The sequence below is a fragment of the Lissotriton helveticus genome, chromosome 10 (genome assembly GCF_964261635.1).
Source record: "Lissotriton helveticus chromosome 10, aLisHel1.1, whole genome shotgun sequence".
NCBI lineage: Eukaryota > Metazoa > Chordata > Amphibia > Caudata > Salamandridae > Lissotriton > Lissotriton helveticus.
Window position 1 is genome coordinate 878,656,266 of NC_136071.1, and position 15,582 is coordinate 878,671,847.

General features: G+C 39.9%; 1 protein-coding gene across 6 annotated transcripts in view; it reads left to right on the forward strand.

Moving 5' to 3' along the window:
• The window catches only part of LOC144784606 (ATP-binding cassette sub-family B member 5-like), a 1,313,284-nt gene extending 1,309,437 nt beyond the window's left edge, over positions 1 to 3,847 (forward strand). For all 6 annotated transcript variants that reach the window (XM_078663518.1, XM_078663516.1, XM_078663520.1 and 3 more), the window contains one exon: positions 1,754 to 3,847. In XM_078663518.1, the coding sequence (XP_078519644.1) occupies positions 1,754 to 1,951 (198 nt within the window). In that variant the 3' untranslated portion in view covers positions 1,952 to 3,847. The remainder of the gene's footprint in view (positions 1 to 1,753) is intronic.
• The last annotated feature ends 11,735 nt before the right edge of the window (positions 3,848 to 15,582 follow it).

Here is a 15,582-nt window from a genome sequence, read left to right on the forward strand (position 1 = left end):
ACCAGCTCTTCATTGGCTTTGCTGGCTGCAAGAGAGGAAGAGCGGTCCATAAGAGGACTTTATCGAGATGGATCGTCCTCTGTATAAAGATCTGCTACTCTTTGGCCGGTAAGGAACCACCAGAGGGAATAAGGGCTCATTCTACAAGAGCTAAGTCGTCAACCTCTGCATTGGCTAGAGGTGTTCCTGTAGAGGATATTTGTAGGGCGGCAACTTGGTCTTTCCTCCACACTTTCGCGAAGCATTACTGCTTGGATTCCGAGGTGAGGAGGGACGGTCATTTTGCATGCTCTGTTCTCCAGGATTTCCTGGTCTAGAAGAGTGGACACCCTCCCCTGGGAGTGGGGACTGCTGTGGGACTCTATTCACAAGGTGAGGAATCCACACGGCAGATGTATCTATCAGAAGAACAAGTTACTTACCTTCGGTAACGCTTTTTCTGGTAGATACAATATCTGCCTGTGGATTCCTCACTGACCCACCCGCCTCCCCATTGTCCACTCTTCTATGCTAGTGTTTCTATTATGTATTTATTTTATTGTCAAATGTTTTATTGCATTTGCCTCACACTGTGTGTGTTACCTTGATATTTGTACTGCGTATACTGTGTATATGTCTACGTCATTGGTCCGTCCGTGTGCCTCGAAGGCACGGAAAAAAGGGCGGAACTGATGTCATCAGGCCGGCGTGGGCCTATTATAGGTGTCGGTGACGTAAGCGGAGTCGCGAGCGATGCCGTGCCTCTATGACGTCCGAGTCCACGTCGGCGTGAAGCTACGAAAAGAATTTCCGAATGTTGCTGACGCAGGGGGATATTCACAAGGTGAGGAATCCACAGGTAGATATTGTATCTACCAGAAAAAGCGTTACCGAAGGTAAGTAACTTGTTCTTTTGTCACTGGGCTATCCATTTCACCAGCCCTCTATATCTTGAAAACAAATACCTATTTTACATCCCTTCTCATGCCCTTCCCACAGCATCTCATAATCTTCTGGTTGTTCATAAGATGCGGGCACTCCAGATTAGATGGCATTTTAGGACCTTAGTCAGGGTTAGGCAGACAGGTTACTCCATCACAAATGTGACAGATATCCTGTCCTCCTTATTAAAAGGGCGTTATACCTGTGGCACTTGTAACAAGGCGGACAGGATATTGCCAAGTTTGCTGTGAAGTAACCCATCTGCCAACCACTAAATTAGGCCCACAGTTTCCCTGTACCTTCCTTATCTCTTTCCCTTTATTCCATTTCATTGTGTTCTCTCTCCTTCTCTGCTTCGTCTCGGTAGCACAAGGATACCACTGGGGGCATTTGTACTCTTCACAAAAAACATCATCATCACCTTCCCTTCTTAACTCTTCATAGAAAATATGTATATTTGTGTAACATAATTCTCTGATGTCGCCTTTGCTTACAAAAATTAATGGTGATTGTATTTATTGAAAAATCTGAGGGGGGGGGAATATTAAGCATATCTACTTTTTTTTTTAGAAATTAGGGTGTTTCTTTAAAACATTTGTTTTAAATAAATACTTCTTGAACAATGTGATAGGGATTGAAGTCACACAAATGTGCCTACTCATTCATGTTGTGGTCATGTCCATTGAATTTTATGCTTTCATGCTCTGTAACCCTGCTTACCTCAACAGCTAAAGAACATGTATATCATTAGTCCCTCCAAATCATTTTGGCATTACAGATTGATTTACATAATCTTTGAATAATGCACTTTATCCTTTTCTCAAACTTTCAGGTTGTGCAACAGGCTCTTGAAGAAGCAAGAAGAGGAAGGACTTGCATTGTTATCGCTCACCGTCTTTCTACAGTACAGAATGCAGATTTGATAGCAGTGATCAGCAATGGAAAAATAGTAGAACAAGGAAATCATCAAAAGCTTCTTGCAAAGAGGGGAGCATATTTTAATTTAGTTAATGCTCAAACTATGAGTTAGACGACAATCGACAAAAACAGTTTCATCAAATGTCCAAAAGGTCCTTATGTGATTTGCACTGAAAAACATACATATGCTTGTATTGCAAACATGTAAGATTTTTTGCATCCGATTTAAAACTCCAGGCTAAAAATGTTTTTGCACTACAAATTCTCAAGCACTGTACTTTACGCACATACAAACAAGGTGGCACACCTAGTGGTATTAGGTTACTTTTCAGAAATGAAACAATATGAAATACAAAATAGCACTTATAATACCGAATAAATTATTTTTTCTAATATGCAGTTTTCCTTTAAAAGTAATGAGAACCTAAAATTCTATGTTTAAGTCAAAAATCAACCAGTTTAATGATACCTTCTTTGTTTTTTAAATGTGTATGTGCCTTCACCTCAAAAGAGAGCATCTTCTTTTTTCTCCACACAATGTCTACCTATGTTAATATTTTATGACTCTCAATCAGGAACCATCTCTTAATTACCCTCAATTCTACATTATTCTCTTCCCTGCCAGTCCTCTTATGTTGCTGTTAGTTTACCTGTCCTGTTGATTCCTTCTGCTCCCAATAACCCTCACTTTGTTTTGAAGGGAAGCTGTCGTGGTGAGAACCCCCAAGCTTCTCAACCCTCAATCCTTTCTTTGCTCACCCTTTGTCTTCCCTTGCTGCTGTCCATTCCTTTGTGGTAATATCCAGTTGCAGAAAAGGCCGCAAGGTACGGTGCCTTGTTTCAGCCTTGAGAACACCAACACCTGAGAGGTGTTCTCCTTCCTTTCAAAATTTTTTTATTTTTAGAAAGAATCGTACATTGTTCTGCTGCTAATATTGCTATGCTTATTTAAATTCCAAGTGTATTAAATGTTTCATTTGGTCCTGTCGGCGCGCAAATGTCTCTCCCTGTTACTTGCCCAATGTGCGCCAATGGCTCGAACTGGAAGTAGTTTAGTCTCTGTACAGAGTTTGGTGCTCCTCGATTGGACCTATCTCTTTTCCGGTAGATCTTACATATTAAAATAAAGCTATAACATTTCCCATAAGAATGACAGACAACGGCTATTGTTTAAAAGTGTACTTAAAGATTATAAGGTAGAAATGCATAAGCTAGACCATCAATAAATTAGTATAATAGTACATAAGTCATAATTCCAAAGAACTCAGTAAAGTTCAATATAAAATCCAGCATCGATACAACTTCAAAGGTGGGGTAATGGTGGTATCTCTAACAGTGAAAAGAAGGTCCTTTTTTATAGGACTTTAGACAAAGGATTTCATACATTCACTACATAAAAACATTATTCCAAGGATGTATATCAATGCCAAATGAGCAAGAAGAAACATTTTACTACAAAATACATTCGCTGATTCTCTCATAATTCTAGTACATTATATTCAGTCATTCTCAGACTCTATTCAGATAGCACAAGTTGATACAAAGTTTGTAAGGCAGCCTGGGACAATTACGTTGTCCTTTGTTAAGTACTGCACGTCCAGTGTAACTGGGAAAGCTTCAATCTTTCAGTGTAAAAGTTCACAATTCTGTATTACAAGGGAACAACAGCAGTGGTGATCACGTTGTCAGCTTCAAAATGGAAGAAAGCATGAAACTGGCCTATGTTATCAACAGCTTGATTTTTCACACTTGAAACACTACAATTAAAAATCTGAATCCACAGTTTAGAATCACTAACACTACTGGTCATTGTACTCCAAATCATTTTTAATGGATTTTGTCTGTGTTTAGAGTTTTTGTATTTCATTTTCCTCAATATTTTGACTGAATTTGTGGCATTATAAAAGTTGTATCTAGACTAGGAACTGTAAGCTATTACAATTACAAAGAAAAAGTATTTCCTGAAAGATATATAACAGTTGCAACCAAATAAATATTTCAGAATTTCTATCGAAATATGAGATTATTTGAACATTGAAGAAATCAACATAATGCAAGAAACACTCCAAAGTATTTTAAGTACAAGGTGTCTTTTAAAAAAATAATAATAACTAAACAGAGAGAATGTTTTCTGAAAACAATTGAGCAGTCTTAAAGATGACTGTTGGATAGGGAAATTACTAATCCCAACATTGAATAAAAAGGCAATGCTATTTAGAAAGCGAAGTCCAGTTGCAAGCCAACAAAACAAGTTTAAGAGCTTTTGAATTAAAGGATAATCTACCTTTCTCTTTAAATCTACCTTTAATTTAAGGTTTAATAATAATCTGATTCTGATGGGAAATCATTGTATTGCACGTTTCTTTTTTAAAGAAGCATCCAGTTCTAGTATGGGGTTAAAAATGTACTCTTCAACAAATTAAATCCATATTTACAATTATTGTGGACTATCCATCTATACTTAGTCATATTACAGGAATGTTGTAATGAACACTGACCTGAAGATAAGCATTCATCCAAATTTCATTAGAAATACGAGAGAGATGCAATATCACACCCACACAGAAACTTCGCTGTCGGCTGTCTGACTTCTCTCAAAATAGGCAGGACAAGTCCAAGTCAGGATCAAGGTTTCACATAAGCTATATGTTCGTTTTTATAACAAATGTTCCGTTAATACTACTCTTCCAAACCAGTGCATTCACCGCAGATCACCCTTTTGTCGTACTGTTGTGAAAAAAGGGAGTACCTTGCTTTACTGCTTATCAGCTTTTTATGCACCCGATTCAAATTGTCATTTGCTACATGCCATAAGTCTAGATCTAAGATATACACTCATGTTGCTGATTCATCATTTGATTAAATGTATTTTCTCACCTGGGTAAGGAGAATGTACATTAGGAAAATAGTGTCACAGCTGAGGCATTCTTCAATTTCCTATTTGAAATAAATGTATTTAAACGTTAGTGTATCGTTGATTCTCAGTTTGCAGATCAAACATTCCATATCTGTGTAAAATTCTTTCTGTTAAGGAGGAAGTCAATTGGCTAGATTTTTGTTCTTCTGTATTTAGAATTCTGAGGGAAACAGTACATTCTGTAAATTTGTGACTTGTGATCATGTCACACTGAAGAATGTACTGGTTATTTTCAGGTAACACTTGGTCTATTTAAGAGTTTGGCAGACAGGCACTCGGTCACAAACATGACATGTATCCTGCCCCCCTTATTCTAAGTGCCTTAGCATATAACATATCTGTAATAAGGCAGACTAGATAGTTGTCCCATTTGTGGTGGGGTAATCTGTCTTCCAAACTCTAAACAAAACCATCTGTTTATCATAACATGCTACAATGTATCTGATTTGTACTAGCTCATGAAGTTTGTAATGTGATTCTTCTAAACTTTTTTTCATTTTCCCATTAGATTTTGTTATAAACCAAAGACTGGTTCTGTAGCCAAAATAGCCTAAAAAAATGTGTAGCCTCAAAAGCTGTTTCTTTAGCCAGGGTCTCCTTACTGCAGTAGTTAAGTATTTACAATATTTCTCATTTTGCAGGATTCATTTAAAAGTGCTGCTATCTCGAAGTCGTTTGTAATTTAGGTAGTTGATTCTGACATTAAAATCAATATCCATTAAAATAATAGCTGAATGGTTAACTGAGATATTGGATCTCATATTGTTTTGAAATTTATATTATAATCCAGATATCGCTAGAAAAGTTCACGTTTGTGCAGCGCACAGTGAGCATATTGCACCAGTCATGCTGCAGTACATTAAGGCAGATGCAGTTCAATTAGGTTGTTTTACTAATGTATAGAGTTGTTCCGAAGGCCGGCGGATGACTCAAAATCTGGCGGGTGGAGGTCCCTCGGGATGGCATAGGTAAAGTCCTCCACCATCCCCAAAGGCTTACCTCTGTGTGCCAATGTCAAAATTAGGCCCTTACTTTTAAAAGCAGCTCTTAAAAAAACACATAATTGAGGACTGGACCTAGCATGACTGTAATCATATGAACAGAACATGGCATATTTGGGAAGTGCTGATGGAGCTTGTAAATTCAGAATAGAAAAACACTACAGAGGAATTCTCAGATTATGCACAGCCATTAACTGACAAATGAATATGGGAAACTCATTTAGGATAAATGTTTTTAGGTGTATTGCTGTTGAACATGTAAATCAACATAGCAAGGGAGATGACAGCGAACAATGTTAAAGACAACATAAATACAAATAAATCATCTGTTTAAATCACATTGAAGAAAGATTTAACAAAGATGCACAGCTTCACCTATCTTGATGTAAGGAAGTTATTACAGAGACACGAGTTTAATATGGTCAGTTTTGTGAACCGGCACATCAGAACTAAGAGAACTCTTTGTAATTCTTACAGTGGTTCTCCTTGATTGGCTTCCATCGACAGATACTAAGCTACTTTGTATCAAACAAGAATACTGTCAATATCGATGTTGTGCATGTTTCCTATGTTTAGACTTCCTTTGTTTTGTTACACATTTAAAAATGAAGCCAATAGCTGTGCCATTGTGGTAGGAAGACTATACCTCAAATATTTGGACAAACCAAAGATTTCCCTCTTTCTGTTCTTTCACCGTTTACTGGATCATAGACGTTGTTGAACCTCAATTACAGAACAGTTTCAATAGTAATAGGACCCACTCAATAATTGAGTGCTTGTTCAACCAAAAGTTAAAGCGTTTTATTACAGGAATTGTCATAATAACTAGAACAAAGTCGATGCCATGAAGGTTCTCAAATATATATTAATACAGAGAATCAAAAATATTAAATGTCCCAAATGGACAGCAAAATTATAAAGAATATGGACATCATCTCTAAATTAAAAATGAAAAATCTAGCTCAACCCCAGCATTAAGGGGTTCTTATGCACAATTTTTACATAACCAATTAGTAATTAGCACACTTTTCATAATATAATCTAGAGTATCAACCTCTATCAAATCAGAAATATGAACGTCATTCTTATAACACTTAAGCACTATCCCAGTTTAAGAAAATCACCCAGAACCTTACATTCTATTGTCATCCGGAGATGCTCTAACAAAATATGATACATTTTACAATGGCGTTTCATACTGATGAGTAGGCATAGTCTACGCAGTAAAACTACTGTGGAAGGACCTTGGAACTGTAACAGTTTATGAACACAAAGTTCACCGACAGCTTTCTATTCATAATAGGGGAAAAAAACCATTACCTCAGCTTGTCTTTCCTCTCCAAAGCTTGGGGAGAGGAGTTGCGCATGGTAACAGGACAATAGAGGGAAGAGCATTCATCTTATCCAAAATGGTTGCTGCACATAAATGTGGCCTAACTGAAATACATATTTAAATAAATTTCTATACATCTTAATAAATATTTTCCAACAGTAATCACGTTAATTCACATTTGCGTATTGGATCCAACATATATTGTCAATATGTTATAGCACAAAATAAAAAAATCTAGAAAACACTACAACACCATCAAAAAGTACTAGGCAGAGACAGGGTATCTTCGGTGTCAGCTGTTGAGCTTTGAAAGTAGTTGGGAGTAAGCACCTACCCATACATGCAAAGCAAACAAACCCAGATTTCTTATAAAGTGTTCGCTCAGTGGCGTAACAAAGGCCCTGCTGTGGGGGGGCACAAGAGATCCAGGGGCCTTCTGCAGGGCAATACCCTGTCCTGAAAGCTCCTGAGTGTGGTCGGAGGAGGCCCCACCCATGTACTTTGCAGGGGAGCCCTCTCAAGTTTCATTACATCGCCGTGTTCTATGAAGGAGGAGTTGAAGGATATATCGCTCCTATGGCTCATGGGCCAGTCAGCAGTGCTAGAGACCATTCCTACCTGACACAACTAACTGCTAATAAAACTCTGCCCACATCAGTACATGGAATCTTAGCACTTGTATTGAAGCTGAACTAGCATGACATAAAAACAATTTGCATATATAAGTCTATGCATGCTCACACAAAACAATATTTTTTCACAATCACCCCATAAGTGTATAACAGTTCTGTGACATTTTTAATCACAGCCCTCAGGAGTTGAGATTACTAACACTGAAAAAATAAGAATGTGGAGTTCATCTACCCAATTAGGCTCACAGAAATGAGTTTCCTTTACCCCGTGCAGTAATTTGTATTAAACGCCCAAAGCAGTAATACTCCTGATCAATGGCTAGTAATGTAGCACAAAACAATTAAGCAAGCATTACTCTACGAATGTATGAGACTATATGTTTACATCAGCAAAATATCCCAAAAGTTCACTTGTCTATAGTTTTCCCATCTTCCAGGCACAAAATGTTGTCGACCAAGTTAGAGCTCGTTGCCTTTCTCTTCTCTCCATTACTGATCTCTAGGAAGAGTTTTGCAGTTCTCTCATTGCACACCAACTTTTTATTGGCACTTACCCTAAAGTGAAATCACTTGGGGATTTTATAGCTGTATGCACAATAATGAGAGAGAATTCTGTTGAACACTGTACACAGAGCAATAAAAAAAACTGATATTTTGTGAGGTTGCACAACCATGGATGTTCAAAAGATGGTCATTATTCACCATTGTATGTGACAGGGTGCTGTCAGCATGCTGCATTGTATCACAAGCTGAAGCCTGTCCTAGATTTAAAAAAGAACTGCAAAGGTTTCAGGAGGAACGGGCAGTGCAGCCTCAGGGCCTGCCCTACATAGAACATAGTAGAAACAAGTGCATACTCTTATTTATAATATAAAATAGCATAAGTGATTCCTTCATAGTAATAGAAAAGGGCATGAACACATGCTTTTAAATTTGGCCGTTTTTAACATAAGTGTGCATAAATACAACTGCTGTTCAATTCAGTCAATTTTTTCACTAAGATGTTCAGCTATCTCTTTATTTAAACATCATGGCCCATGCCTCAAGGCAATAACAGCAGTTAGTTGCCCTCCCAGCAGATAGTAGCTTAAGTCAACGGTGAGGGTAAATAACGGGGGAGGAGGGGCTGATTAACTCTGAAGGTAAGAACAATATGGCTATTAGCACCCTCAGCAAATTGGCTGTAGATGCTGCACAAAGCTTAGTATGGCTCAAGCAATGGTAACTGGTACCCAATGTTTGTTTGTTCTAAGTTCCTTTCACCAGATCAGCTCTCGGCAAGTTGCATCCAGCTAAGGATACTGTCTAGTCTAAGGCTGGGTGGACCCAGAGAATGCACTACATACCTGCATGCTGACAATGAACTACAGCTCCCAATTGTCCATGGCCATCTTAGTTTGTCAGATATAATTTCCATTGTATTTCACTGAGTGTGTGTTAAGCAATCCTGATACAATGTTTCTGTTGGGCAGGACCTCGCTTTATGGATGTCAGATTTTGCTTGTCAAGACCTGTTGTTTCCTAAGGATTTGTATAAGTGGGCATTAGAAATACAGAGAAGTATTCAATAAAGTTGTGTGGTTGATGAAAACAAAATGTGTACTATTTCTTGAACAGTTATCTGAACTTTTCTGAGACATGGGTTTGTTATATTATGCTAAGGTAGTCCTGTGACAGAACAAAGGGATTTTTAGACTGGACTATGCTGCACACATCTATATATGAATGTCAAGCACAAGGCATTGGAATTCTTGAACAGCAGGATATTTTATTAACAGGGCTGGTTATTTTGCAGTTATACTGAAGTCAAGAAGAAACCATAACTATAGACTATAACTTTTCTTTCATAGGAGAATTCATAGTGCCAAAGAGTGAGGTGGTTTGCATGTATTTGAGATACTCACTATTTGTGTGTTTAGCTTTCCAGGATTTTCAAACGTTATATCAAGGTGCAGAGCGTTGGATGCACCTTGTAGACATCCTTGAACAACACCTTGCAGACATCCGTGAACAACAGACTCGTGTCTCTGTTTTCTCTTATCCCATTTCCCTATCCTCTCTTCTACTACTGACCCTCATTGAATATGTGGTCACTTGTGTGGTGAGTGAGAGATGTAAAAGTCTATCACGCCCATTGGATACCAAGCAAAAAGGTCAGTTTAGCCTAACACCCACCACCACCACCGCTCACACTAGGGAGAACTGCAGGAGTAGTCTTTCATCAGAATGACTGGATGAGGAAAACAGCACCTTCCTTCCACTGCATTTCACCCTCCTCTTCTTTAGCAGACTGTGTCATATACAGCTGTCCGGGTTCCTTCCCTTGTTGTTTTTTAAAGGAAAGTCCAATCCACCAAACAAGAAAAAAAAGAAAAAGGTTTGTTGCTGTTTTTCTGTTTCTTTGGCTGATTAGGCTTCCCTCTCACCAACGAAGGAATGGAGATGGACAGCCATATGCGAGCTGGCAGGTGCTAGAGTCTGAGGAAGCAGTGAGGGAGAAGGGAGATATTTTTTTACCCATTCATTACAGTGAGAGGCTGATAATTGTTCTCAGGTGCTCCCTATGCGCTCACCGCACATCGGAGAGCGGTTGGGAGCTGCCAGACCCAGACTGATCCATTTGCTGGCCTGGCTGTAACATATGATATATCCCGCAAAGGAAGCATTTTGATTGACTGGCCAGTTCCCAACATTCCATTCTGGAATGGATGTTAATCACTGTTAATACGTTTATGCAGTTATCGGTGCCTGTTATTTGTTGCGAAGTTCTGAGAAATACCCGTCCTTTTTCTTGGCAGAATTGTCTGTGAGGACTCCAGCTCTTGTGCTCATCATCCTGCAGAAGCAGGTCAGAGTGCAGCTTCAGCCGGGCAGATCTGTTTATTCAATCTTTTCCCCCTGGAAGCAGGCATCAATACACAAATACACACATACGCACACCACTCATCTTCCATCGGCTCACTCAATTCAATTCAGCTTTATTCGGCACATATAAAAATGACCATAAAAGCACAAGAATACATACATAATATAACAAATACAGCAGATTACAGACAAGGGAAACCAGCCAAGTATATTTTACAAAATGATTTAAAAACACATACTTTTCCTGGCCCTAATTGATTGAGTTAAAAACATAGCAGTAAAAAAACAGACATCGACATATTGCAGATTAAAAACTAATCTCATGGCCTGATTTACTGTACGTATGCTATACTTTAAAAACATAGGTTTTAGAAAAGTAAAACGAAAATTTTTATACAGTTTACAAATTAAAAGAAAGAGCAAAGTGCTCTGCTTTGATACGCCATCACACACACAAGGCCCCTGCGGATGTTTCTTAAGTGTAGGCAGTGCCACTAAGTGATGCGCTATACCATGCCTCAATCTAGTCAGCACATACTTATGTGTTGACCTAGTCACCGAAACTAAATAGATGGGAAAACCTTCATCAGTAATAAAGTTGTTGTAAAACGTAACAGTGGATAAAGATCCGCTGGCAACTGCCCGTTTCCTTGCAACAAAGGATAAGAATTTAGTTTTTTCAACTCTTGTTTAAGTATTAACAAGGCTTTCCTGGGGTCAACCATGATGTTCAAGTCAAAAATCTCAGAAAAACATCTAACAACGTAATTTAACCAAGGGATATTTAAAATTTTGTCCAAGAAAACCAATCCTCAATGATCGATCTGGAGAAAGACTTTTCTTCCTGGAGCCAAATTGAACGCCAGATCATAAGTGGCCTCATAGATAATTGATCAATCAGAAAATTAATGTCCAGTTCTCGGTGGACCAGCTCAGTGGCAGCAGAGGTTGGCAACATCAAAAGTAAAAAAAAAAAAAGTATTTTCCTCCAGCTGCAAAGTGTGCGCACAATTGTGTCCCCAGACACCTGCCCCATAAAGTGCGATACTAATACACCTAGCTTGGTAGATTTTGAGCATATCCCTGGTTCTTCGGTCCCCGACCTTCGCTGCAAACCTGTAAACACCATGGGCATTTTTCGCCATTTTAATACGGATATTTTTAAACTCATTATGCCACTTTCCATCTTTAGAGAAGGTGATACCTAGGTAACAAAAGGTATCTACTTGGTGCACCCTTTCTTTATCAATAAAAAAGGAGGAAGAATTTAAAAACTTATTCTTAAGCCCATATGTCATTATATAGGTTTTCCCCTTATTATTGATCAATTTCCTATCCTTAATTGAGGTAGAAAATCGATCAATCAGACGCTGTAAACCTAATGGTGTTCTAGAGAGCAGGACAGCGTCATCGGCGTATAATAACACCGGTACCGGGGAACCTTTGACCTGTGGGGCATCTGCTTTGACAGTTTTTAAAATCTCGTCGATACCGTTAATAAATAAAATAAAAAGGAGGGGGGCCAGTACACAGCCCTGTCTGATCCCTCTTTTAATATAAAATTTTGGGGTACATTCTCCTTTAGTGCCAAAACGCACACATGTTTTTAGTCTCCCGTACAGCCTAGCCAGAAAATAAATTATACCCTCTGGTGCTCCTAACTGTAGCAAGGTTGACCATAGTATTGAATGGTCAACCATATCAAAAGCGCTACTAAGGTCTGCAAAACAGAGGTAGAGTGAGCCGGATTTGGCTGCAGTATATTTCCCAATCAGTAAATCTAAATTTAGACACTGATCGATTGTGCCCCGGCCTTTTCTAAATCCATATTGGCTATCGGCGAGGATACCCTCTTGTTCAGCCCATTCCTCTAACCTCGCTAACATAACTCTACTCATGATCTTAACTGAGGAGTCGAGGAGAGAGATAGGTCGATAATTTTTTACATCCGACCTGCTACCCTTTTTATGTATCGGGATAATAATAGATTCCCCCCATGTATCGGGGGCATCCGTACATATGGCAGCATTAAAAACTATAGCTAAGAGAGGGCTCCACATCTTGGGTGCTGTTTTGTACACATCTATAGGCACCCCATCCGGGCCCTGGGCTTTACCCCCCTTTCTGGCGTATATGCCAGATTCAACCTCACTAGCTGTAATATCCAGAGGTAAAACAGGCCATCTATCCGGGTTGTTGACCATACTACTGTTAGAATCAAATATATTAGAAAAATGGGCAATCCAGCCGTCACTCGGGACATTAAAATTCAGGACTGGGGTGTTCTCATCCTTAAGAAAAGGAGAGTTAACAGTAACCCAAAAAAGAGTACTGTTAGATAATTCGGCAGCTTGATTTAAAGAGTCCCATGCCAACTGCTGTAGCTCACTTTTCCTCCGCTTAATAGCAAGCTTATATTCTGATCTCAATTTAATTACAGAGTTGGTGTCCCTCGGTTTGTTGGCAAGTGCTAATTTTAATTTGGTTAATAGACTGGTGCACAGGTGATCGAACCAACCCGGTCCGGTTCTACATTGGCCACCTATCGATTTAGTGAACTTGGCATTAATAATATTATTAATATCATTAAAAGCATTTAAAACCTGTTTTAAATCAGTACTATTGTCAAGGATAAAAGAAATGTCTGTTAGACAATCCCTGACAATAGAACCGATTAATTCATTGGCTTTTTCCCCTGCCCATCTTAAACGAACTCCATTTGGTCTATGCGGTTCCACATTAGAGACCATATTACCCACTCTAGCATAACATTCACCCCACAAAGTAGTTTCCAATATAACATAATTATGGTCGCTAATAGTAGTTACTTCAATCCTCGGAGAAGCACAGCAAGAAATAATGCTAGAGGAAACGATCACATGATCAATGACTGAGCTCGATTGCTTATTCTTAAAGATCGGGATGGTATGCCCATTTTCATCTTTAGGAAGGCCTAAAATTTCCAATTCATGACAGCCTATAAAATAATTTAACGCCTCTCCATAATTGTTATGGGCGAAATGCAGATCGTCCATCCCAGACTCATCACTAAATCCACAAACTTTTCCTGCTGGCAATTTACACAAAGGGATATTGAAGTCCCCAGCCCAAATCATATCAAAAGAAACATTAACCTCTTTATTCAAGTTTTCAATGGTACTGGCCAGATCGTGGACCACTACAGCCCTGGAACTATCAAAAATGTATGTATGTATGTATAATGTATATGTGTAAATTGTTTTGTAACGCGCACTGTTACTTGGGAGTATCCTGGCGCGATAGAAAGGCAAAGCTGAATGAACAAGGATCGTCTTAAGTCCTGCTGCTGAACAGGTGGGTTTTTAGATTTTTCTTAAATTGGGCTACCGATTGGCTGGAACGCAGATGGAAGGGAAGAGCGTTCCAGGCTCGAGCCGCTATCACTACAATGGACTGTCCACCCAATCTGGTTCGCTTGAACCTAGGAAGGGTCATTTTAAATAGCGAGGATGACCTAAGAGCTCTTGTGGAGACATAGAGAGTAAATCTCTTCTTTAGATAGACCGGTCCTTGGTCATGGGTGGCTCTGAACGCAAGTACTAGAGCCTTGAAGAGAATGCGTTGAGGAACTGGGAGCCAGTGGAGGCTGGACATATGAGACCGAACGCTCTTCCATCTAGGAACATTAAAGAGAAGACGAACAGCGGCATTCAGAATGACCAGCAGACGTTTGATCAGATATGCCGGAATGCCGCTGAACAGAGAGTTCGCATAGTCCAACCTTGCTAAAAATGAGTGCTCGGGCAACAGTCTCCCTAGCCTCCCTAGGGAGCAATGGGAAAAATTTCCTGAGCATTCTCAGAGTGGCAAAACAGGTCCCGGTTAGTTTTTTTATATGGTCCTCAAATCTTAAATCCTCCCCAAACCAAATCCCAAGATTTTTTGCCGGGCCACCCATCTCCTTGGGGCATGGGATATCCGGGGGCCACAGTGAGTTTTTAAAACTAGGAGGGAAGGAGCCATAAAAGAGGACCTCCGATTTGTCCTCATTACATTTCAACTGGGCCATGTTTAGCCATTGAAACACTAAGGACAAGCAAAGATGGACCTTTGCGGTGTCCAGATGATCATCAGGCCAAGTGAAGAGCAGCTGCGTGTCATCAGCATACCCTATAATCTTAGCCCCATACTGTTCCGCAAGGCACACCAGGGGGGTAATGTAAATGTTGAACAGCAGGGGGCTAAGAGTAGATCCCTGTGGAACCCCCGTAAGGAGTGGTTTTGGTTCTGAGGCATGAGGTGGCATCCAGACCTGTTGTGTCCTACCCGAGAGGAATGAGGACAACCAGGCCAGGGCATTGCCACTCACGCCAATAGCAGAGAGCCTGGCAGTGAGGAGCGTATGGGGAACGGTATCGAAGGCGGCAGAGAGATCCAATAAAATCAGGACCGCTCTACCGCCTCCGTCCAAACACTCCCTAATCGACTCCGCCACCTCTACCAAAGCTGTCTCCGTACTATATGCTGCCCTGAAGCCTGATTGAGCTGAATGCAAAACATTAGAAGTCTCAACAAAGCTTTCTAGTTGTCGAAAGACTATTTTCTCACAGATTTTAGTCAGTGCAGGCAGCAGGGAAATAGGCCGGTAGTTTCCGGGAACAGTGGCATCAAGGCCTGGTTTCTTCAAAAGCGGCAAAAGCTTAGCCTGTTTCCATTCGGCAGGAACCACTGCCGAGGAAAGAGAGAGGTTCACGATCTGGGTGACATCCCTACAGACAATACTGGCCACCTCTGATAGTACCCGGGCAGGGCACGAATCGGAGGGGGAGCCTGATTTGAGAGACTCAAGAAGAGGCAAGACATCACCCTCTGACACCAGCGCAAAGTCGGTGAGCTGTTGGATATCAGAGAGATGTGACCTAATAGAAAGGTCCATCCCTAGGCTCTCAGCCGGTGACACAGATGTGAAATGTTATTATAATAGTTTACCAGTAAAATATTGAGATTTGGTTCCTC